The sequence below is a fragment of the Diadema antillarum genome, unplaced genomic scaffold (assembly GCF_040938485.1).
Source record: "Diadema antillarum isolate AM-2024a unplaced genomic scaffold, OU_Dant_1.0 seq00001060_RagTag, whole genome shotgun sequence".
Taxonomy (NCBI): Eukaryota; Metazoa; Echinodermata; class Echinoidea; order Diadematoida; family Diadematidae; genus Diadema; species Diadema antillarum.
This window is the reverse complement of record NW_027271887.1, coordinates 474293-500467: the sequence shown is the minus strand read 5'-3', so window position 1 is coordinate 500467 and position 26175 is coordinate 474293. Positions and strand designations below refer to the sequence as shown.

General features: G+C 37.7%; 1 protein-coding gene across 1 annotated transcript in view; it reads left to right on the top strand.

Annotated features, from left to right (window-relative positions):
* The first annotated feature begins 1959 nt into the window (after positions 1 to 1959).
* LOC139743230 (uncharacterized) overlaps positions 1960 to 26175 on the top strand; it is a 51940-nt gene continuing 27724 nt past the window's right edge. Inside the window, exons 1-4 of the mRNA XM_071653724.1 lie at positions 1960 to 2400; positions 14033 to 14257; positions 14896 to 14986; positions 15574 to 15610. Coding sequence (XP_071509825.1) covers positions 14092 to 14257; positions 14896 to 14986; positions 15574 to 15610 — 294 coding nt within the window. The 5' untranslated portion in view covers positions 1960 to 2400; positions 14033 to 14091. The remainder of the gene's footprint in view (positions 2401 to 14032; positions 14258 to 14895; positions 14987 to 15573; positions 15611 to 26175) is intronic.

Here is a 26175-nt window from a genome sequence, read left to right as displayed (position 1 = left end):
ACAAAAAGAGAGAAAAGCAGAAGAACAACAGCAGGTGAAGAAGAGGAATAGAGGACCTATAAGAAGAAGAGAGAAGGTGAGATTGAGATACATAAAATTAATGGCACCAGCAATCACCTTTCAGATTCTGAGAGTAAAAATAAACCTTCATCTGACATAAAGACGAGTATATTTTTATAGAGAAGTAAGACCGTACATACTTTATGCAATGAAAAACAATACATATATGAATAGATTACTCCATGATACGTTCACGAAATAGTATTTACATGTTGTTCAAAAGCTAATGACCAATATATTATTGACAGAATTTACCAGATTTAAAAGAATCTGATCTGTTTTCTGCCATTTTTTGTGGCGCAATGAATGAGTAAAGAGTTGATTTCAAGGAGCAAAGAGCTTGATTCCAAAAGGCGCTGAATCCACTGAAAATTATGTATTTGGCGCCTTTTGGAAGCTAGCTCTTCATAAGACTATTTGCGAAGGACGAGAAAATCCAACATTATTATTATCATTATTATTATTATTATTATTATTATTATTATTATTATCATTATTATTATATCATTATTATTATTATTATTATTATTATTATTATTATTATTATTATTATCATCATCATTATTTATCTTTTATTTATTCATTTATTCCTTCTTCTTTTTTGTCTGCAAAAGATCGCCGAACGATCGCGGGGGTTCGGAAGTATTTTCGTCAGAGATTGCTCGCGGATGTCGTTTTCACTTCGGCGACAATAAAAATGATCCCCCCCCCCCTGCGCACACTGCGTCGTGTGGATATTATGCTACGATTTTGATATGGGGTAAAGAAAACGTAGAGCTTAAAAGGACATAGCCTATACATGCGGATTCGCCCCAAACATTGCGCCAAACGTTCGTGAGAATGTCTCAAAAGATATACGCGAACAATTTGTAGTTAAAAAGACTGTACAGTTCTGGTTGAGGTGAGGATTTAGTTAACGTTTTGCGAGATATTCAGAAACCAATCTATGAGATGTCAAAGAGCATGTCATTTTTAAGAGGTATCAAGAGTTTATTTGATGAAAATCGGTTTTGAAATGGCTGAGTAAGGTGAAACAAAGAGATCCTATAATAAAAGGCGGGCCTGTCGCCTTTTTGTTATTATCACTTTCTTGGATATCTCAGCCATTTGATAACCAATTTTCATCAAACATTGAATCCTTAGGAATGTTATAAACTTGAATCCTCACCTCAACCAGTACTGTACAAAATGATCGGAAGAACTTTCGCGAAACATGTACGCGAGACATTCTGAAGAGTTTCGGGGTCTGTTCGAGAACAAAATCACGGGCAAATCACGACCCAGTGTGCGAAAAAGGTTCGCAAAATGTCATTTTTTTTTCATATCTCGCCGAAGTAAAAACGACATCCACGAACAATCGACGACGCTTCCGAAACCCCGCGTTTGTTTGGCGATCTTTTGCAAAAAGAAATATACGAATGTTGCATTTTGCCATTCGCGTCTTTATTCGCAAATCGCTCGTGTGCTACGTGAAATCAGCCCTTTAGAGGGCGTACTTGCACAAACTTTACTGAACTTTAACTTTACCACCTTATGCAGCCAACACGCACGCCACTTTTTAGTCCTGTGAGCTGTGCATACAATCAAACGTCTGCTTGCTGCACGCTTGCGATCAAATTGTGAAACCCGTTTGTCGCCATTGTATTGATAGCAGAATCGAGTTTTCGGACGTCGTCGTCGAGTCGGGTGTGTATAAGAAATACGTAGGTATTGCGTCGATTGCCTACGGATGCTTTATGACGCGACGGTCTTTGTGAGAAGACAGATGATGAGCTGTGGTGCTTGTGTTGTTGTAGTCCGATTACCGCTCAGGAAGACCTTATATATTGTTATGGCATTTCATTTCCATCAGCTAACATTTTACTTCTAGAATATTCCAGTTGAAAATATGGCAAAATATGTGACTCTTGCAAGATATGAGAACGTGGAGCTCAGAGGAGCACGGCCTTCCCTCGGATTGCATTCTTGCTGGTTGGACCTTTTTGTCTTTCGACTCAGCTCAGGCGGTGATAAAAACCTTGTCGTGAACCCTTCGACATGAGACAAGAAAAGCATTGCTACCTATTGACTTGGACAACTTGATTACTGTAAATTACAGTTGTAGTTGCTTACGTTGACGTTTGTTCGTGTAACTGACACATGACTCGACATTTTGTATATTTAGGGAGTGTAGTGCAGTGCTGGCGGATCAGGCGTTGCTTAGTAGATGTCATCAACGGGTACTTGGGCGGAAGTCTTGTCTAGTCGCATTCACGAGGCAAGACCAGTAGAATAATTCTACACAGCATTGGGATTGGCATTTGCCTGACTGAACATCCAGAAAGTGGAGTCAACCCAGCGGTAAGTGTCTAACCTGTTAGACGGTGAAGACCCCCCCCCCCCCCAAAAAAAAAAAAAAAAAAAAAAATGGCAAAGGCAATATCGGTCTCGGAATTGGAAACCCGCTCCATTCCCATTATGACTGAGGGGGGCTCCTCAATAATGAGCCTTCCAGCCATGCCCATATATAGGCCATATCATGGCGTTTATGCCGTTCCTGTCCACTTCTCGTGCATCTTACACCATGACTCTACACCGATTTCAGATTAACGACAACGTTAGACATGTTAGAATCTACATCAGTCCGGAAAACCCGCTTATGAGGGGGCTCCTGCTCCCCTGTTCACTAACTGCGACCAGCCCCAACACGCAGTGTTGGGGCTGCGCATTGGAGCAGACATGATCATGACAGGCGAAGTATAGCGCCTAAAAATCAATATGAAATCGCAAAAATTCCGCAATATTATGAAGACTTACAGGTGAAGATGTAATGTTGAAGACTGACTGCGTTCAACTTTTGGTTCTGGTAATAGTCCCTTTCTGCTCGGTTTGATGAGTTAAATGCGACTCGGTCGAGAGGAACTCGGGAGAACTAGAACATTCTACATCTTATACAGTAAATGGATTTGAGATTTGTGCGCATGCGCTGGCCATCAAGTCGTGTAGCTTTGTGGCAAGGCCTTATCATACTGTTGGCAAACCCTCTCGCTGTATATTGCGTTGCTTTCTGGGTGGGTGCGCGCGCGCACGCCTTGTCAGAAGGCTAAACGCATTGCGACTCCTTCAGCACATGAATATTTACGTGCGCAGTGTACTGCATACTGATTTCGAAAATGGTGAATGGGATGGGGAGCTAGGACTACGGACCCGTATATGGCCGTGAAAAAAACGTTTTTTTCAAGATCATTGGACATATGTGAACAAGAACAAGGTGAACGAAGGGTATTAATTAGATAAGAATCTTATGTATACTATAAAAGTACGTTTTTTCCTCGTGATATTCGAAACCTACGGAGGTGCGAAAATCTGTGACAGACTGTGTATGTTTTTCAAGCTTACCGATATAGCACTCTATTGACTCAGGACGCTCCCACAGTGTGTAACTGTGTATACGGAGCGTCCCGGGGTTACCTGTTCACATATCATCCTGAGTAGTAATAGAGTTCTAGAATCTACACCTGTCTCACCGTAATACTCATTAGACAGAAAGATCCATCTGTCCAGAGGACTCTTTGCCATTAATGTTGTCCTCCGTAGAGGGGATCCGTGAAGCCAGACGCAGTCTCCGCGGAACATTCCCCGACGGACAGATACAGACCGATCTTTCGGTCAAATCGTACATCTGACATCAATTGTTGCAAGTTTGCACAGCCCCTTGAATTTTTAGTTCACACGCATGTCCTTGATTCATGACTCGTGTGGGCCATTCTTTGAAAAGTGAAACTAGCTAACAAAAATGTTGGTAAACTTAAAACTTTTCTGCAATATTTGTTAAAGTCAAATAAAATGATATCCACATCAAGAGTCTAGAGATCTAGTATAATCAAAGTACTTTTTTCTACTGTCTATATCAACAGTCAGTGTCGATTTTCTGTATCATAAAATTTCACAAAATCCCAAAATATCACCTTGTTGATAATGCACTAGGTCAGAATCCGGACACGCAGTTATGTGCGCCTAAATGTCAATTTGTGTGCAAGGTACAAATCGTGACGTAAGCTAATAATGTTAGTACAACTACAAGGCTGCTGAAAAGTACATGTAGAGCCCATACATGTTTACCTTGTCGGCGCAAGGTTGCATCAGGGACGTTGTGGTGCCTGTTGACTAGTTGATGTCCGAATTCTGGTCAGATGGCACTTGCATTCAACCCCTCCCTGTAAACTGCCTACATTTAATCACTGTATCAGCACGTATGGAGATTTTGTTTTTCTTTTTCGTAAATTTGAGGATACCATCACACTCTGACTCTGAGCTAGCTTGCGATAAGTGAAAAATCTTAACAGAATGGGGTAATTTCTCAATTTTAGCACTTTTTGGGTGACCCTGATTCGTAACACAGTACTTAATTTGCATGTGCTTTGAAAAAATTGTGACGATTCTGCAATTTTGATGGCAAAATTCGTATTAAAGTTGGTGTCTAAATTCTGGAGGCCGCCCGAAAACTGGGGGTATCACTCTAATTTAAGAAAAAATGAAATTCTATGAAATTTTCAGTTGAATAATCATACAGAGCACTGTCTACACGTGGCATGAATGATATTTTTATTTTTTGATTAAGGTCATTATTGTGCATTTATATATTGGCATAGATTATGCAGAAAATAGATTCTATTAAAGAGGCATTCAAGACGATTTTCATGAATTCACATCATGTAGTGCATAAATCAACAGCTCCATGTATAGATTTGTGGAATTTATTGTGGTTCTTAAGAAGAGAAACAATACTTTGAAAAACGTTAGATTACACTGAACAAGGATGATGACATAGGAGGCTCACATACATTTGTACTTCAGAAATGTACATTAGTAGCTGAGTACAGTAATTCCATTACAATACCGCTTTGTTACGAGCTCACCTGTGTACAATCTACAGATGTGTGCATGCCTTCTTTTTTTTGTACTGCTTCCGTGAGCCCCAACTCGTGCATTCTTGTGACAGTATATATTAAACCCTGCCATGTCATCATCCTTGTTCATTGCAATTTGTTATAAATTTCAAAATATTCTTATCCTTCATCCCAATTATAAATTCTGAAACTCAGTCCTCAGTATAACTATTTTATAGTTGTTCAAATGTAAAAAATCTAAAACTCATCCAGAGGTCTCCTTTAATAAGCATTTATGCCCTTTTTTTGACTGATGGAAAGGTGTGTCTATTAAAGGGATGGTACAGTATTGGTGGAGATGAGAATTGGGCTTTGAACTTTTTGCAAGATACCAAGAAAACACTGACTTATGACATAGTACAGAACATTCCATTTTAAGAAAAATCCAAAGTTTATTTGATGAAAATCGGGTTTGGAATGACTGAAACATCCCCCCAAAAAGTTAAACAAAGTGATCGTAAAAAAGTGTGGGTCCCACACTTTATTAGAATCGCTCTTTTTTGGATATCTCAGCCATTTCAAAACCAATTTTCATCAAATAAATGTTGAATTCCTCATAGAATTACATGCTCTTTCAGATTTCATGAGAGGTTTCTCATTATCTCACCAAAAAATCTGAGAAACTTGAAATTAGGTCTCAACCAAAACTACACTGTATATATATGATCCCTTTAACTTTCTTTCTGTGATCAATACAAAATACAAAATTTAGTAATAGTATTCATGTTGCATGCCGTTCATCTGATGTATATGCTGTACATAATGTACACGAAATGTGTAACTGAAAGCAATTACAATCTACTTTTTATGGCTTTGATCATCTTTTAGAAGACATACCAGAATTGGGAAGCTGCGCCTTATCTATCCAAATATTTGCCAGCAAATTAATTTCAGCAGTGAAAGAATTGATGAAAATATGCCTTGTACCAGTATCAGAGAACAAGGGCATTATCGTTTTAAAATGTTTCTCACTGCTAACAAATGGCCATATGTGTAAAAGACAGCATAACAAAACCAACCTGATGTGCGTCTTCATTATTATATTTTATATACACATACTACTCATTTAAAAGAAATATTTCAGCAGTAAACACAAACTTCATATGAAATTGCCAGTGTTTAAAAATGTTTTATGAACTTCTAAAATATTAAAAGTTTAGGTCTTTTCTTGTGTCTTTACTTCCAAAATCAGCTAAACTGAATTTTCACATCGGGTAAAACCATTGATAGCTGAAACTATGAATTATTAGCTACTAGTAATTGCCCCCGCCGAACGAGTTCGAGCAGGGGACTATGAAACGGGCTCCGTACGTGTGTGTGTCCGTCCGTGTGTCCGTGTGTCCGTCCGTGTGTGCGTCCGTGTGTGCGTCCGTGTGTGATCAAAATGTTCAAAATGCTACTCCTTCGCCATTTCTAACCCGATTTTGATTCTGTTTGCTTTATATGATAGCACTACATGGGAGCTTTGAAATTTGTATACAGAATTTCAATTGTGACCTTTGACCTTGACCTTTGACCTATATTGTACATTTTGCTTCAAAATGCTACTCCTTCGCCATTTCTAACCCGATTTTGATTCCGTTTGCTTTATATGATGGCACTAGGTGAGGGCTTCAAAACTTCTACACAGAATTTTGACCTTTGACTTCTTTGACCTTTGACCTTGACTTTTTACCTATATTGTACATTTTGCTACAAAATGCTACTCCTTCGCCATTTGTAACCCGATTTCAATTCCGTTTGCTTTAAGTGATGGCACTAGGTGAGGGCTTCAAAACTTCTACACAGAATTTTGACCTTTGACTTCTTTGACCTTTGACCTTGATTTTTGACCTATATTGTACGTTGCCTACAAAATGCTACTCCTTCGCCATTTCTAACCCGATTTCGATTCCGTTTGCTTTATGTGATGGCACTAGGTGAGGGCTTCAAAACTTCTACACAGAATTTTGACCTTTGACTTCTTTGACCTTTGACCTTGATTTTTGACCTATATTGTACATTTTGCTACAAAATGCTACTCCTTTGCCATTTGTAACCCGATTTCAATTCCGTTTGCTTTATGTGATGGCACTAGGTGAGGGCTTCAAAACTTCTACACAGAATTTTGACCTTTGACTTCTTTGACCTTTGACCTTGATTTTTTTACCTATATTGTACATTGGCTACAAAATGCTACTCCTTCGCCATTTCTAACCCGATTTCGATTCCGTTTGCTTTATGTGATGGCACTAGGTGAGGGCTTCAAAACTTCTACATAGAATTTTGACCTTTGACTTCTTTGACCTTTGACCTTCATCTTTTTACCTATATTGTACATTTTGCTACTAAATGCTACTTCCGGCGGGGACATATATTACGCACCGCATAATTTCTACTTTTCCTTGTTTAGTACAGGTTTTTCATCATGCAGTGTTCCCAGATTTTCTTGGTCAATATGTCGTACACGTGACCATACATCAACACATAAAGTAGTACATACCCAGAGAAAAAGCTGTAAAAGATTACCGGTAATACTGTTCGTGGCTCATTTCCTATTCAGAAAACTCGAATGCATGTCTGATAGAATCATAAACATTCTAGCTTTTAACCCTAACCACGCCGGGCTTTTTTGGGCGAGATCTCGCCGTCGATTGCGCGATCACCATGAAAATTGGCACATGCATTACCTGTGGCGTAATCTTCCACACTATACAAAAAAAAATTGACATTTTCATTATACTAATTAATTATGCTAATATATGCATACAATCATACATTTTGCTCTAAATCAGAAAGTACAATTGTAAAGCCTAGAAACCAAACTTTTGGTAATAACATTCTTTGTAGCATTCTTAACAATGTACTCGAAAAAAATTTGGTATCAAACTTAATTTCTTATGTATTTTATTGTTTTATGAATTTCTTGTATATTTCTTTGTTTTTTCGACCTTTTGTTTTATCATCTTTTTTCCACAAAATTTTTGACAGAACCTTTTTCAAGCATAATTATGCTAAGATTAAGTGAATTCAGCCTATGAAAGTGAAATAATCATATCTTTATGAATAAGGTGAGAAAACTCCATTTGCATAGGGGCAATTCCGCAGTTAGGTGGACATGACATGGATAAAAGAAATGTGCCTCTTTATCTTACTCTTTAATCTAGGTATCAACTAATGCCATGGATGTTCACCAATCATTAAGGTCTTTCAAATTCAGTAGATTTTATCTTTCATATTGATTGATTTCGCGAGATCTAAAACCATCATTTAAAATGTACATGTGGGACTGGGGATGCTGAAATTCACTTAAATGCAAATTACAGTGGGTTCCTTTGAAATTTTTTCCTCAAAGTTTTGCTAAAGGGTAAAAGACAAATACATTGAAATACTCCAGAAGTCATGTGACATTTTGTCAATTACAAAAGGGTGAAATGACCTGCGGAATTACTCCGGACAAATGTAACGTTACTAACCGTAACGTTACTAACCATGCTTTTGGGGGTCTAGCTAAGAAATTATTGGTCGAACTGCTAAAAAACATTGTGTGAACATTTGTCATGCTGCAATAATTGAAATTAATGCAACACTTTGTTTGAAGTAACTTGAATTTTTGCACACTTTTTGTTACAAGACATTGATTTTTTTGTCATGTCCTTTTTTCGTAACGTTACTAACCAGCCCTTTAAGTTGCCATAGAAATTCTAATATTTCTTGGATTGTATTCATTCTTTTCTGTATCATAAACCTGGGAATGATGAACATGTTTTTGGCATAATTTTGGCTTGAAATGAATAAATGGTAATTTAGTAGTAAAAACAAATATCTAAATTTGTTCAAATGTAACGTTACTAACCGCGGAATTGCCCATAGACTTCATACACAAAATCATGTTTTTGAGCCATTTTCGGTCTGACAGGCGTGTAAAAAGGTTGTGCAGCGTTGTAACGATATGTACGATTTTTGCGAAAATGGCGTCAAAAGATGCACAAGACTTGAAAGTAAAAAGTCAACGAACAGCGTGGTCAAAAAATTTCGCACAGCGGAATAGTCACGAAATATATCGAGGGGGGGGGGGGGTTGATTCAACCCTCCAGACTTTTTAGGGTTAAGAATTCACAGAGTTTGTAAGTCAAGTCTTGATCGTGAGAAACCCCTTTCCATGCAAGGTCACAATCGTGACTGACCTTATTTGACCTCTGACCCTTAACCAACATAATGTACATTTAAAATTGTCACCAAAATTGGGAGTCAACTTTTGGACAAAATGCGTGCCCATTGCTCAACACGCATTGAACATATCTGGTGGTCGTAAGTTTATTTGAAAGTATTTGCGCTTTGGCAACCAAAATGTGACTTCCGTGATACACTGTATGTATAAAAAATGATTAGCAATTCTTTAGTAGTTCATGCTCTGTAGATGTAGAGACCTACAATACAAGGTTTGTAGGTTAAAGATGACTTGTGTACTCATGACTTGTGTGTGAATACTTGAAGGGGATGACAAAGTGCCTCATGCTACCAATGCCCTAGACTTAGTTTCATTGGAGAACTCAAAATATGTGGATTTCTTATGATCATATATGAGTTAACCAAGCAAACAGATGAATATACACTGTAGAATCTACAGGCATGAGATTTCTCCGCGGATCCGCGGATTTCCGCGGATTTTGAAATTCTGGTTAGAAAATACACAGTCGGGAAAATTTCCGTGATTTTCCACTTTTTCTTTTCTTTTTTTTTTTTTGCAGCCACCATATCTCGCCGTGTGTGAATGGTGATGAGTGCATTTTGTCAGCGGGCAGCTGTGCGATGTTGCATGTTTCATGCGTGAAATGGATGTGAAACGTGCGTGTCGATCAAGTTGTAGCTACTATACTAGTGTAGCTTGCAGTGTGGTGTGATATGATGCACACGTGAGGCTGTAACTGCGTATTACGTGTATCATTACTATCAAGGAGCTTCGGCATGCATGCTGCCGCAGCATTCAGCGCGATGCGTTGACCGAAAGATCGGTCTGTATCTGTCCGTCGGGCGGGGAATGTTCCGCGGAGACTGCGTCTGGCTTCACGGATCTCCTCCGTATACGGAGGACAGCGTTATGGCAAAATATAAAAGAGTCCTCCGGACAGATGGATCTTTCTGTCTACGCGATGCGTAGACCTCCGTAGGGATCCGTGAAGCCAGACGCAGTCTCCGCGGAACATTCCCCGACGGACAGATACAGACCGATCTTTCGGTCAACGCGATGCGCTGCTTTTGTATCCCGCTGATTACGTTGGCGTGACCTAACGTTACATTTGTCATCGTGATTTTGTGGACCGGTGAGAATATTTCTTTCTTCAACGAGAAAATGTTTATGGACTTAACCGGGTCTACAAATTTTTGTACCTCCTGTAAGGTATTATAGGCAGTCTAAGTTAGCTGTTGCATGGACGTACATGGACCAAGTACAAGATCAGCAATACTTTGCCTGGTCTGCGCACTGTAAACTGTTAATGGACTGAGGTAAAGACAGCCAACAATGGCAATGCTAAGCTGTGATTTTTTTTTTTTTTGTACCCGTATGAACTGAATCCAGCAAGACGTCACCTGGGTGTACATTACTGTGATTTATTATGGCCTCACATTTGAGTAGGTCCTAGGTATTCAACAGTTAAGCATACTATTATTTCCTTTAGATTTTGGAAGTGTCATTTATGAGTTCAATTATCACAATGTTTCTCTGTAAAATGTACCTCATAACAATAGTAAATTTCAGTTGTAAAATGCATTAAAATGAGTTTTTTCATACCTTGAATTTCAAAAAGTCCTCACCGTGGGAGTGGGGACACCCCCTCCCACACCCTCCCCCCGCTCGGTCGCTACGCTCCCTCGCAAACTCTTCTCCTCTTTTTTCAACTTTTCTCTGTCTCATGCCTGAATCTATGACCCTGTTTACAGTGCGGGGCTCGGCCATGGCTCGGCCGCGGCCGAGCCCGCCTTCATTTCCGTGTAAACAAGCAAAAGGCCAAAAATGGGGCCAAAATTGGCCACGCTCTGGAGGTGGTCTCAGCCGCGGCCGAGCCTGGCCTTTTCTCAGTGTAAACGCAAACTGGGCCAAATGCGCGGCCAATTTTAGTCTGGCTTCCAAACCCTCTGCCCGTACTATTTCGCTATTCAGGATATTAACCCCCTCAATGTTGAAAACTAGTACATATAGTTTAAGGTGGTTTTATCCTGCAAAGGATTTTTCCTTCGGCGAAGACCTTTGCCCGAACGGCAACTTCGTCGCCACAGAATCCAGTTGGCAAAGGGTCTGAAAGCCAGACTATACCAAATTGCGTTTGTTATACAAGCAGAGCGCCACTACGACAAAATATTGAAAGTTTTGAATTAAAAGCGCGCCTGAGCCCGGCAGTGTAAACGGACAAGATTGCGGGGCTCGGCCGCGGCTTGGTCCAGCCCGGCACTGTAAACGGGGTCTATGTTTGAGAGTCGCAGCTGTTTAACAGTACAAAAGAACACTAGTGGTGCACAAGGCAATTTCTGCCATACATGAGAATGATACAGTGGAAACTCGATATAACGAGATGGTTGGGACCGAGTCATTTTCCTCGTTATAGCCGATATCTCGTTATATCAGTAGGCATAAAAGAAAGGATAACATAAAGACATTAATTTGCACATGTGGGACTACCCATCATCTTTCAATCAATACTGATAACTTGATAATGTGTGTGAGGGAATTACTCACCTGTATGGGTAAGAAGATGTTTTTCGCCAATGAAATCCAATATCAAGAATGTGTTTCTTATTAATTGTAGAGTTTGAATCTGTAAATTATATAGCTTGCGATTGTGTCAAGATCGTCTGTGGATTAGTATCGGGTTATGGTATGGGTGTGTGGAATATGGTCTGCACAATGCTGTGTGTGTATGTGACACATTCTGTATGTACATTATGACTGCGTGTGTGTGAAGATGGGGAATTCCCTACGTAGAAAGCCAATCACAGCATCAGATTGCCTCACACCTGCTAATAGCCATGATGATGTCATGTATACATATGGCCGTCCCACCACATTTTCTGCATGTATCAGTGTGCGCGCACACACACACATACACGTACAACATGCATGCGGTGCTGAAGTAGCTGGAGTGCACTGAAAAAAATATGTGTGTACAAGACAGTTTTTGGCGCATCGAGCTTTACAATCTCGGAAGGTGATAGCACAGGCGAAGTAAAGCTTTACCCGAGGACATTTTGCTTTACCTCGCTATAACAGGTTTGATTGGCTATGTTTTTCTCTGTTTGGAAGTCACAAAATTTATCTCGTTATACCAGTTATTTCGTTATAGCCGATCTCGCTATAAGAGTAGCATTTTACATAGACTTGTGTGGAAGGAAATTTGGGACCGGTAAAATTTCCTCGTAATAACCGATATCTCGTTATAGCAGTGTTCGTTATACCGAGTTTCCCCTGTACTGAACAGCAAATTGTGAGTACATGTACAGTAGTGTAGATGAATACCAATTTTTGTGACTGAACTTCAACTTCGATTTTGTTAAAAGATTGTGATAGGCTCTTTGGCATTAAATGTGTATTCGAATAGTGGTATTAGTAGCATCAGTCCCAAGCCTGTACGTAATCATGTGAGCGGCTGCTGGACCATGTGCTCATTGTGCAGTGACTGGCAGACCTGACAAAGCTTACAGCATGCTTGCTCTCTCCCCTCACTTGCAGTGCAAGCATATTGGCGCTCGCAGTGTTAGGGTTGCAGTAGTGGTAGTGAAACTTGCCATCAGACGAGGAATGGCACAGAGCCCATTGGACTGCAAATGTGAACAACTGTTTGTGGAAGGGTAGCAAGTGAGAGTGTACGCATACACGCACAGCACATGCAGTATAATTGTATGATCATACAGTGGGGGGGGGGGGGGGGGGGGTGGGGGAAGGCCTTGTGCGCTGGTACTGTGCTTGTTGCAGTATAAACTATTTGCTCTATGATCATCCAATTGCTTGAGATCCACACGTGTATGCAGCTTTTCAGCATTGTGTGCAAACATGATTTGGACACCTTTTTGCTCATATTCGGCAAAAACAGTTGCAATATTGAAGTGATATGAAAAGTAACTTTCTTGAGATAGAAACATCATTTCATTGTTTAATTTGAAACATGTCTTGACAATGCACATAATTCTCATATGAAAAAGCTCACAATTTGCATTTCATGGAATTTCAAAAATTACAAAAATATTCCACCAGACACCCTACCAATTACATTGTGTCTCCTTTCCTTCTGTACTGTACCAATCATGAGCAAATTATGAATATTCATGAGTACGGCACATGCACAGTGCCTTACAATGTTCATTTGAAAATGAACAACAGAAAGGAGATAAACATACACACACACACACACACACACACACACACACACACACACAGAGAATACATTGTAAATGTATGTTTGCCAAGTTTTGTGATCTCTCAAGGGGGAACCCAGCAAATTCTCTCCCATTTCCTACTTATGCAGCTTGCAAGCTCAGGAGTGCACAGAACTGATGAAATTTAATTTCTCTATATTACAAAGCTATCTTCATAAACTGAAAGTCAGCATATTATTGATGTCAACTTTTTCTTGAGGTCGAATTTGTGTGTGTGTGTATATGTATGTGTGTGTATACATATTGTATGTATGTATTGAGCAAAATTATCCCTGCCTGCTAAAGCTAGCTGTGAGACACAATTTTGTATTGCAAGAAAGTTTGCAATCTTTGCAGTCTCGCTACTGTATGTGCAGACAGTGCCTCAATCTGGATGAAGTATGAGCGCAGGAGTGGAGCTAATTACCTCTGAACACCAAACTTTTCAGGAACCATGAGATAACAAGTACGGTACCGGTACTGGGGAAGCAGCAGCATTTCTCAATATGTAATATGAATTCATTGTGTAGAATTTGTTTGCAGCAATTGGAATAAGTTAAAGATTGTTTACATTTGAGATTGTTTACATTTGAGGTGACTGTATTTTCCAACCTCATAAATTTATGTGCTTTCATTCTTTACTTATATCTACACAGGATTTTCCAACCTTCATCACTTCGGAGTACCAGGAGGACGCTGATCAGCATCTACCATCATGTCTTCTGTCCACTACAAGTTCAAAAGTAGTATCGACTATGATACTGTTACTTTTGATGGGCTCCACATATCACTGGCAGACCTTAAAAAGGCCATCATGGAGCAGAAGAAAATTGGCCGAGCAGAATTTGACCTTCAAGTGACTAATGCACAAACATCAGAAGGTGAGTGCGGTAATTGATGGTGTTTTGTTTATTTTGTTTGATATTTTTCCAGATGCATAATCTTGTGGATACAAGCTCTGGCATTGCAGGCAGGTTTAGTAGAGGGCTGGCCCATTCACGATTCAGGCCCATACATTGTTCATACTTTGGATAGTTAACAGTTCCATGAACATTAAGATAAGGCTTCCACTAGTTGGCTCATTAAAAAATAGGGGTAGTGTGGTCACACAAACTTCTGTAGGTAGAAACATAATATACAGTATGAAGAGAAATACAATGTAAAGAGACATGTTGCCATGCAAGTGCAAATGGTCCATCCAAGGGTGTTGTTTATCAGTGGCAATATACATGATGTGCAGGAGCTGTGCATTTCTTGGAATCCTCACAATTCTGTGAGATTGTATGCAAATTACTCTGCCACTTGATAGACATACAACTGTGCTTGTATAGAATTCTTCAGTTTTTTATATGGACTTGTGTGTGTGTGTGTGTGTGTGTGTGTGTGTCAATAAGGATCTCAAAGTGTGTCAGGAATGCATTTCTTCTAGCTTGCTGTAATTTATTGCAAATTTTATCCAGTTATTCGTATATGTGTCCTTTCATAACCCCTTTGATTTTGCCTTTTATCTCTTTGATAGAATACAAGAATGAGGAGGATCTGATCCCAAGGAATGCTTCAGTGCAGGTCAAGAGGGTCCCAATAGGTGGCATGCGGCCTAACCTTGTTGCGTAAGTTCTAGTAATTAATCTGTATTGTCATTTAGAACTGCTGCTTCCATAAAATGTGCATATCAAGCCTGTTCAAAATGAAATGCATTACACATTGTGGCCATAAACAGTGTTAACTTAGTACTGTACACAGAATTGATCCTGGTATGATGTCAAAAAAGGAACTACCAATAATGAAAGGAAGTGTACAGTTTACCATTTCTACTGAGCACAGTGTCTGATAGTTTACATGCTGTCAGTTGTATGAAACATATTTCTGTTCCTTGTGTTTAGATTTCAATGTATAGCACAGCTGCAATAATCTCTGCTGTTAAGTTGTCGCACACAACTAAAGTGTACTGATCATCATACTGTGGTGAATTTGACACCGTGTTCTCACAAGTGTTACTGGCAACGAGAAAATTTTGACAAGTGGAGAGATAGAGGTGATTCAGAATTAACAGTTTGTTAAAACGCCAACATAAAATGATACAACGTAAACCTCAGAAGGAACCATGCAAGACGTTCCTCTTTCAATCACATTAGATCAGTGATCATCATAGATATGTAAAACTGTAAAATGTTTATCTTCTTATATCTCCATGCAGGGCACCAACAAAAATGGAAGATGGCTCATCTAAAGCAGTACGTAATCAGACCTGGTGGTATCATTCCCTTTTCCTTATTCACGAAAAAGAATTGCAAGTATTGAATGTATATCATTCTGTCAGGTGAGGTGCACATTGTGTTTGTTCTGCAATTTGTCTTCCTAGCTAATGGAATTAACTTTTTTCCTTTTTTTTTTTTGATGACTCATCTTGATTTGACCCCAATACTTCTTTTGTTTTATGAACTTTTCCAGTTCCCCCCATAGTGTCATGCTGTTTACTAATACAATCAACAAGTGGAAAGGCACATTTGACCTTCTATGTGTGTATCATTAGAGTTGGATTGTTCTTTCAGTCCATTTATTTCACTTGTAGGGAACTAAGTGAGTGAATGCAATTTGTCGCATTCATGACCATTCATATAATGATTAGCCCACAGATTGTGACTTATCATGACTTCCTATTTGCACATTCAAAGAATGACTTTTTCTTTTTACTATTGTAAAGTAACCAGTTGTGTACTCTTGCAATCTTCACTCGATGAATGAGTGTTCATGGATATGATTAATGATGATATGTTTGATATGGAATTATGTAGGAGTTTCGTGACTGAATATTACACTTTTATGTGTAATGGTGCAAATCTCTGCATTTCTGTGAATAAATTGCTTTGAAAAAATGTAGCGTTTTTGCTAAAATCTGCCGTTGAAGGCAGATTAACTGTCAAGATCTTCCAGGTTATGGAAAGTATTTGTATCACTGTTTTAGGTGAATTCATTGACAAGGTTTTTTGTCACACTAGTTGTATAGTCATTTAATTTTCTACAGTTGGCTATGTTATAAATGCCATTGTGTATACATTTCTTCTTCTTTTTTTCCCCCAAGTCCTGATTTGATAGGAAAAGGGAGATTTTTTTTTTCCAGTGTCCATATCATATCCCATTTTCAGCTTGATATTGGCTCTCTGATGTATTTTAATTAAATGACAGACAGGTTTTTTTTTTTTTAGCAACTTATGTATACCACAATTTTTTGGGGGAATACATTCAAAGTTTTTGTAATTGTGTAAGTTTTTATTTTTTTTTAATTCAGTAAAAATCAAAACAAAAATGAGTGAAATGTGAATAAGATGGGATGTACTGTGACAACATTTTTGAGATCGTTATAAGGCTCAACATGAAAGACATTCTTGAAATCATAAAAATGCTCTTTTTGAAACAATCCATGAGTATTTGTAGTAGAAGAGACAATGTCTTATTCATAATGGATTTTAAGGAAGAGGTAAAAGTTGATATGTGAAGGGACAAACTTTACCGTGTGCCTCATAAACCAAGACCTGTTTTGGTCTGTGGATTGCAGGTACTTTTATTCTTCCTGCATGTTGTGTTTTTACTGGTGGTGAGAAAATGCAATTTGTTATGAATACTATCTAGTGTGTAAATGCAGTAGATTGACAGATGGAAATCATTTTGTTATGTCCAGATGTGGGTGTGTATACAGTGTAATGTGTGGGTGTGCCTGTCTGTCTGTCTGTCTGTATGTATTTTAGATACCAACACCCTGCAAGTGATGCCAAAGGCAAGGTGTGTTCAGTTTATTATCTGTCTTCCCACGATCACTTGATAACTGGGGCATGATTATGAAGTTTAGCATTACGTTTATGTCATGGTAAGGCATGGAAGTCTGCTGTGAGGACAAAGCCATGTTTTTTTTTTTTTTTGTTTTTTTTTATGCCTCCGCCCGAAGGGTGCTTGAGACATTATCTTTTTCATGATTTAAGTGATAAAAGGGATTCTTGCTGGGAGATACAGAAGTCTTGGTACAATTATTGGACATGCAGGAGTTAATCTCTTTGGCCCGAATTCACGAAGGTGGTACAAATGAAACCATGGTTTAAACCATGGACAATAACCATGGAGCGCCAAGTGTCGCACAGAATATTTCATTACGAAATTGGTTATTTCGTCGACAAAATTACTGTATTGGTAAACGAAATTATCATTTTGTGGACAAAATGTTCATTTAGTTACAAAATGTCATTTCGTTACAAAATAATCGTTTTATCGACGAAATTACTGATTTCGTAACGAAATATTCCATGCGACACTTGGCGCTCCATGGTTTTTGTCCATGGTTTAAATGGTTTCATTTGTACCACCTTCGTGAATTCGAGCCTTTTGAGTTCAGATTATACCAGCGTATCCCGGAGACAAAGACTGCCAGAGCAATATGAATTCTGGCAGGCAGCAGTTTTTGTCATTAAAATATATGATAATACAAGAAATACAGTGCACACCCATTATAAAGAACACTGTTGTAACAAAATTCTGGTTACAATGAAGTAAAAATTCAGGCCACAACATTATCCACTCTGGTTTTTTTTTTTAATTGTTTAGCTGTTCTGCTATAACAAAATCTTGATAAAATGAAAAAAAAAACTGCTGGTCCCGAGGAATTTGTCATAATGGGAGTCCACTATACTGTAAACCTGGAAATTTTTGTGCATTTTATGTGACATAAAATTTGCTCAAAAGCAAGTGAAATTTTTTTCTTGTTTTATGTTATGCTGTTTTGTAGATGGATTATTCAGAAATTCAAACAAGCGAAATTCATTTAGAGCTGGCTAAGAGTGAAAAATTACACAAAAATCTTTACTTCTGCATTATAGGCCAAGGAATCCCTTGTGTGTGATACTGGGATTATCTTGCCAAGACCAGTGGCCATCCCAAATCAATATCAACCAACAGCTCAAATTCATGTAATAGTTTTACATGACCTTTTTTTTGTTTTGTTTTTTTGTTGTTGCTTTGTTGAAGTTTTTACTTTTTTGTTCATTTTAAATTGATGTCGCATGAATGTACAGTGTATCATTAAAAGAGCATCTGACCGATTCCTGTAATCACACTTTGACCAAATGTAACGGTTGTACAGAGAGGAGGAGGATAGTGTGGTGTGGGGAGACATTATGTTGATACAGTGGTGTCGAGTTTGTTGCAAGACTTCAAATCATTTGTTTCCTTTTTCGCTTTATTTTCATATTCCTGATGAATTATATTATGTGCATTCTGTATGTCACATTTGTAAAATGAGCATGATCAGATAATTCATGAAAATGTTGTAATGTTTTCTGGAGAAGCCAGATTGATACACAGTGTGATAGAATATTATGTTAACATTCTCTTGTGGACTGCGTTTGAGATGTGTTAAAATGATGTATTTAGTGCTTACCTTGGACCATCGAATGAAGATCACCGAAAAGGATGAATACTGAATTCCTGATGAATATGTGATCATTTCTAAGGACTGAGAATGAAGCACTACATAAAAATGATGATGCCATGGATCATTATAAATGATGGGACATTGCAATACATGGACCACTTTTATCATTTTCTTCGATGTCCAAGTACATTGTACTTGCATAGTTCATCTCTTCAACAAGTCATGTACAGATATCCGTGGGGATATTGAATTAAGGAGAAAAAAAAATGACTTCATGAAATATATATGAAAGCTGCTGCAGTGCATCTGTGTCAAGATTATTTTATCCCGACTGTGTGTATAAATTAAGATGCTAATGTTCAGACTCTTTGTGTGCAATGTGGAAAATACAGACCTCAACCAATGGTGCAGATAAAAAAGAGAATGTTTTGAGTTTTTGCTTTCTACTCCAGTGTATCAATATCAATTGGACATACTTTTTTGTGTGTGCTAGAGGTTTAATTGAAACATATTTCCCCCCCCCCCCCCCTTAGCACCAGAACGGATGAAGTGAAATTCAAGTGTGGACTTAGTGCAGAGTAATGTTGTTAACATATTTTTATAAAGTAAAGAAATAAACCAAAATTCTAAATACAAATTATTTTGTAGGTTGTTACAACAAGTGTACAGAAAGCTTAAAACTTCATCATTGTAAAATGAACAGGGATACACACACAACACAAACAACACACACACACACATACATTCCTCTTTCAGACTTCTGCACTTTAACTGGCAATGGAAATTGTAAATTGCTGGCATTCAGAGTTATGTCATGGAAATACAGTTTGACCAAGATTAACTGGCCATGGTGGCGTCCTGATAAGAGAGAGAGAGACAAAGCTTTACATTGTATACAAGTTTTTATGCTCAAATACAGCATCAGGTATAGTTTTGGTTGAGATAGGGCTTGAGGTTTCCAACTTTTTTGGAAGATCATGGGAAACCTTCTGTAGTATAAAAGAGCATACAATTCAAAGAGGAATTTAAAGGTTATTTTATGCAAATTGTGAAATGGCTGAGATATCTTAAAAAAAAGAAAAAAAAAAGACTTGTAATGAAAGGTGGGACTCACCTTTTATTAGGATCATTTAACTTTGTTTTGGATATCTCAGCCATTTCATAACTGATTTTCATTGTTATACACAGCTGTACACACAAAACTGTTGTACATGACTATACATTTTGCATGTTCATTTATACTGCATCTATACATTGTGCCATGGATTAAGCTGATGTAAGGAGCCTTCAAGTAGATTTAAACAGATATGTCTGTTAAAGATAACTCCAAGCTAAACATTCTGACAAGATTACTGTAACACTCAACTTGGCCTTGAAATAGACATCATACAGTGAATATCTTCCTGCACTTACAGTACACCTGTAAAACTTCTGGCATGCCCCCATCTTGAAAATGTGTTTGTGCATGTTTATGTTTACTTCCATTTCTATCATGTGAGAGAAGGGCTAATTATTGGAAAAATGTTCATAGCCAGCAGTTATGTTCAGATTTCCACACTGCAAACTTTCCTGATTATGTACTTTACTGTATTTTCATCTGCACATTTCATGGCTAGTGTACAACGCACATGGTGTAACTTAAAGCATAAAACATCTGTTGTAAACATAAAATATATTTACAGTTGTACAGTTTGTTTTATTGTGCTCAAGCAGTATTTGATATTTGATCGGTAGAAAATAAATGTTGCATAAATTTATATGTACAATGTAGGTGAGAATTCTAAATGGCCATAATTACATTGTATTGAGGATTGATGCCATCAATGATGATTGATTGACTTGAAATGAAGGATGTTAGGAACTATGGCATGGTTAGGGATTTTTATTACATTATTTTGTTAATCAATCTTTTCTTCACTAAACCAGTGTGCCAATACTGTATATATACACATTAATATGTTGCAGAATGCTACATATTATACTGGACCTTCTTCCTGGACCAATAATAACCAAAGGAAAGTTTTGTACCGCAGTAAAGTAATAATCTGATCAATAATAATGAGTGATGACAGGATATAATAATCACATGCAATCATATCAAGCCTTTCAGCCAGTATGAAATCTTTCAAACATTACCCTCAAAGCAACTTTCTATTAAAAGGGCATGATCTTGGCAAGAGTAACACAATGTACAGTAGACTCCTATTATAACAAAGTCCTTGGGACCGGCAGTTTTCTTTCATTTTGTTACAACCGAACAGTAAAGTATACAAAGAGAACATGGTAATTTTGGGATCTGAATTTTTACTTTGTTGTTACAACAAGAATTTTGTTATACATGTAACTGTGTTTGTTTTAACTGCAGTCGTTATAATGGGAGTACACTGTATTGTTCTTCATGTCATTGCTTTAAACCTTAATTCCATTCTTTACTGTGTGTACAGTGTATGAGTACTATATATCATGTAGAAGAGTCTTTGTTTTACTTGGGTTATACATCCTGTACAATTTGTACATTATTAAACAGAAGTACATTTGTATGCACCACACAAATACCTGGTATCTTTTTTGGTGTAGATCAGATTGGTTTCTGCTGTATACAACCATGGACAGCTTGGAGGTCGGTAGTTTTTTACGCACAGAATCAAAAATTGCGCATCGACTGTCTTTGACATTTGATTCTTCTACTGCTGTGGCTAATACACTGTAAAAGCAGAAATGTTCACATGCATTTGATTTCATGAATTTTGCAAGCCCATTCACGAAATAGAAATGTGTGTAAAATTTTTTGTCTACGCTTTACGTTGTATGCATTGAGTGCCATTAGCAATTTGCGAAATTTATTGCCATGATATCATGCGTTTAAGTACACACAATGTACGTAGCATACATGTACAACATTGTACAAACTCCTAGCCATCTCCCTGAACACAAGCACATAGAAAGTTTGGCTCAAATCAGAAATGCAGAATATTAAGCCAACTTGTGTATTTGTGTATAAGGTTAAGTGTTTGTGCAAGAATCTGCTGTTTATACTCATGTTTTGTCAGCAGGCAAGCAGATTTGGATATTTTGATATGAGTGGTTGTCCTTGTAATGAAAACTGCTGTGGACTGTTGTTAGGTGAAAGTGATGTGCATTTTTGTTTTCTCTTTAAAATATGATACTCTTTTATATAATGAATAATAAATTATAATTACAGTGACCATGCATTATGTGTATTTGTGTCTTATCATTTACCAACCTATCACTGAATTTATTTTTCTATCATTGAAATTGATAGCAAGGATGATTGTTCAGAACAGGTATACAGTAAAGTCAAGGATGGTTTTCAACTTCACCACCTGAAATAGCAAACATGTAGAAGAACCTAGCCTCTCTGAATGCTATTTTTTATCATAATTACTTGACGAGCTGATTTTTTTGTGAAATGACTCATGTCCAACATTTCTGTGTGTTAATTTCATAATTGCGAGGGTCTAGGAATCGGTACTTCACCTTTCACAAAATAAATAAAAACGAATATGAAACAAGTGACAGTAGTAGAACTGAATACTTTTTACGTGGTGATTCTCTGTATATAAACAAATACAGTAAACCTCGCTTAAGTCGACATCGCATAAGTCGACAACTCGTTTAATTCGACACGATAGAAAAGTCCTGATTTTTGCCTTTGTTATTCCTTGAAAATTTCCTCGTATTAGTCGACATTTATAAGTTGACAACTCGCGTAAGTCGACATGATTTTCAGTGCCAACTGAGCTGAAATACGTGTTAATTCCCTCGTCAAAGTCGACATAATTTTTCGCTCAACTTCTTATCGCAGTTCTCTGAAAAAGAATTGTTTTCCCGCTCCGATTCGCAGCATTTCTTCTCGCTAATTCACTAGTGTATGGCGCGGTAGCGTTCGCGCCATGCATCCATTGTCTTGTACGCCTGAATAGAAAGGGTATACACTCATTTACACTGGAGTACTACACGTAGTACAGGTGTTTGTGTCTGTGTGTATCGTTTTGGTGCAGGTCAGCGTGATGCAACTTACAGTGCAAACGTCAAAATCAAATGCAGGTGTATCGCATCACACGCAAATTCGCATTTAAATGCAAGTGCGTTGCTGAAAAGACTTTGTGTTTGATAATCATAATGATTATGAAACTAGAAAATAATTGTACGAACCTGAAACTTAATTGGGTTGAAACGCAACTCTGAAAATCAAATGCAAGTCCATCAAATCACACGCAACGCTGTATTTAAACGCAAGAGCGTTGCAGAGAAGACTTGCGGTTTTCGTACATAACTAGAAACTGCGTTAAACGCATCTCTAAAAATCTACAGAAGTGCGTTATTGTTGAAAAGACTTGCATTATTTATTTCGTACGCAAAATTAAAAATTAAACGCAACACTGAAAATCAAATGCAAGTCATTCAAATCACACAGAACGCTGAAAAGACTTGCTTTTGATAATCATATGAATTAGAAAATTGTAAGAAACTGAAACTCATTTGCGTTTAAAGGCAATTTTAAAAATCAAATGTAAGTCCATCAAATCACACGCAATGCTGTAGTTAAATGCAAGAGCGTTGCAGAAAAGACTTGCGGTTTTCGTACGAAACTAGAAACTGCGTTTAAACGCATCACTAAAAATCTACGGAAGTGCGTTAGTGTTGAAAAGACTTGCATTATTTTTTATTTCGTAGGCAAATTTAAAATATCAAACTATCGAACTTTCGCCGTGACCGAACTTAGTCTGCACTAGCAGGGGAACAACATCGCAACATTTACACGTTTCAAACTACCGAAACGCATGCTGCTTCACGAAATGTCAATGAAAAAATGGTAACAAATATTGTTAGAGTTCGCTATGCCGAAGGTTTAAATCTCAGTCCAAAGTTAAATTAGTCCGACAATGGAAAGAGGTTCGATTTTACGAAGGTTAGTTAATCCGAAAATAAGATATTGTTTTCGGATTAACAAATTTTTCTTCTTTCTTTTTTTTCTCAGACGGACCTACGCCGTACAGAGCGGTAATGTTGCGGATCGGAGAGGCAGAACAATTCATTTTCAGAGTATGGCAATATGATTTTAAGTAAAACAAATATGGTGACGTAGGGAAGGAAAATCATACATACTTCGACTCAGCTCTGAAAAATCATGTCGACAGAATCTTACGAACTCACAGGCACATCTTTGCAGCAACGCACTTGAATTTAAATTGCAAAGTTGCATGCAATTTTGGGAATTTGTGTTTGATTTTTCAAATCAAGTTTAAAACGTAAAGTGTCTAGAAACGGGCTCAGGTTTCCGATCCCGCTGTCTCAATTCTCTCTAGAAATTTGGGAATTGTGCATTGTCCTTCCTAATCCGCGAGAGATTTATGCATGAACTAAAACATTATTATTGCTAATGCCAGTAGGCATATTTTGGCGGCGAAAGGAATAAGATTTGGATATGCGCATCATGATCCAAATCTTACTCTGTACAGGGCAAATTAGTTTTTATTTATAAGTCGACAAAATGTCGACTTACACGTAAGTCGACTTTCGCATAAGTCGACGTGTTTTGCTCAGTCCCGATTATGTCGACTTATGCGAGGTTGACTGTAGTGTATTTCGCATGCAAAAGTACTAGACTAATGAGTTGTGCCCCAGATATCGCTATGTCATAGCCCACACAGTGTGCTCGACCTACTGTTGTACAGTTGTTAATAAATTCACTGAACTCCAGTGCCAGCATGGCTTAATTTTTTTTTTTTAAAGAAATCACTTTTTGCCCATTCTTATATTCTTGTGTCATCTTCACAGTTCAGAGATTTGCAGAGTTCATGAAAATGAAACCTCTGTAAAAGTTTCAGCTTATGCAGTATTCATATCACCATTTTGATTACTATCGCCATTACTGGTCATTAAGACAAAAGTGCTTAGCAAGCAAATTTTGTATCTAACACTGGCTGGTCCTTTTGGATAGACTATGACTTCATAGATTTTTACTCAATGTCTTATTGGACCTCTAGAGAGGTTGTCCCACTTTTGTGTATCTTTTCTACCCTTTTTTTCCCCTTACCATTAAGTTCTGTGTATAGGGTGCTCAACAAAAATGGAGACTAACTTTAGGAGTTGGCACACACACACAAAAAAAAAGTACAAATGATTGAAATTTCCACCAAAATCTTGTGTGGACTTGCACATGAGATGTAAAAATGCGTACTGTGTTCATGCCACACTGCACAGTTTTCTTGTTTTTCCTCTTTTCCTTTTTAACTCGCCTGAGCAGTAGGCTCAGGTGAGCTATTATGATCATTCTTCGTCTGGCATTTGTTGTTGATAAACTTTTTATATTTTCATCTCTTTTTTTTTAACCCAATGACAGATTTTTACCAAATTTACCAAGGAGGGATGGGGGGATAGGATATCAATTTTTCAAATGGGTATTGCTTTATGGTACCATTTAACTCATAGCCCCCCCCCCCCCCCACACACACACACACACACAAAAAAAAAAAAAAAAATAAGGAATTTCTAAAAATCTTTACATTAACCAGTCTTTTGCCAAAATTTGATTAAACTGAATTTAAATTGAATTGGTTTCATTTATATCGAACTTTGCACACCAATATCAGAATTGTGTCTGATTTACAGTGATATAAAATAATAAAATAAAATTGTAAAGATATCAACATCACTTCATGTAAATTTGATAAAAATTGGGATAGCTGGATTATGTGACAAAATAACTCGAAAATTGCCGCATACCCCCGTGGCATTGATTAAATGGTTGAACAGTAAGATTCTTGTGATTCATTTTGATCGATGATGAGGACAGTGTATGAAGGCATGTTGAAGTACTCTGGCCATAAAATGTGGCTGTGTGCTGGACAAATCAGACCTAATTTTGGGAAGTGCAAACACTTTCACTACTTCAAACATAAATGAGATTTGCAGGTTAGAGAAGGCTTGGTAGACTCTTGGGCCCGTATTCTGCTGAAAACTTATACTAAGTTTAAACCAATGTTTGGTATAAAATAGGTTTAAATGGGTTTAAAACAGCTAAGTTTAAACCCACTTTAGTGTGAAGTCTTATTTGTCTTCTGCCAAGTCCAGCTGTGGTGTAAATCAAGTCTAGATTAAATCTACCCAGGAGGAGTTTTATTTCGAGTGTAATTCGAGTCTATTGATGACTGAACAAGGCAGTGTAATAATGGGCCAGTCGGACAAGTACTAGTGGTACACAAAACGTAGCCACACGCAAGCGTGTGATATGTTGTATGGATCATGGATGGATGGCAGGGAACGAATTGCTGGATACAGTGCAATGCAATGCAATGCACATCATACACTACCATTTATGACAAAAAATACTGTAAAACGAGAAATGTTCGAGTG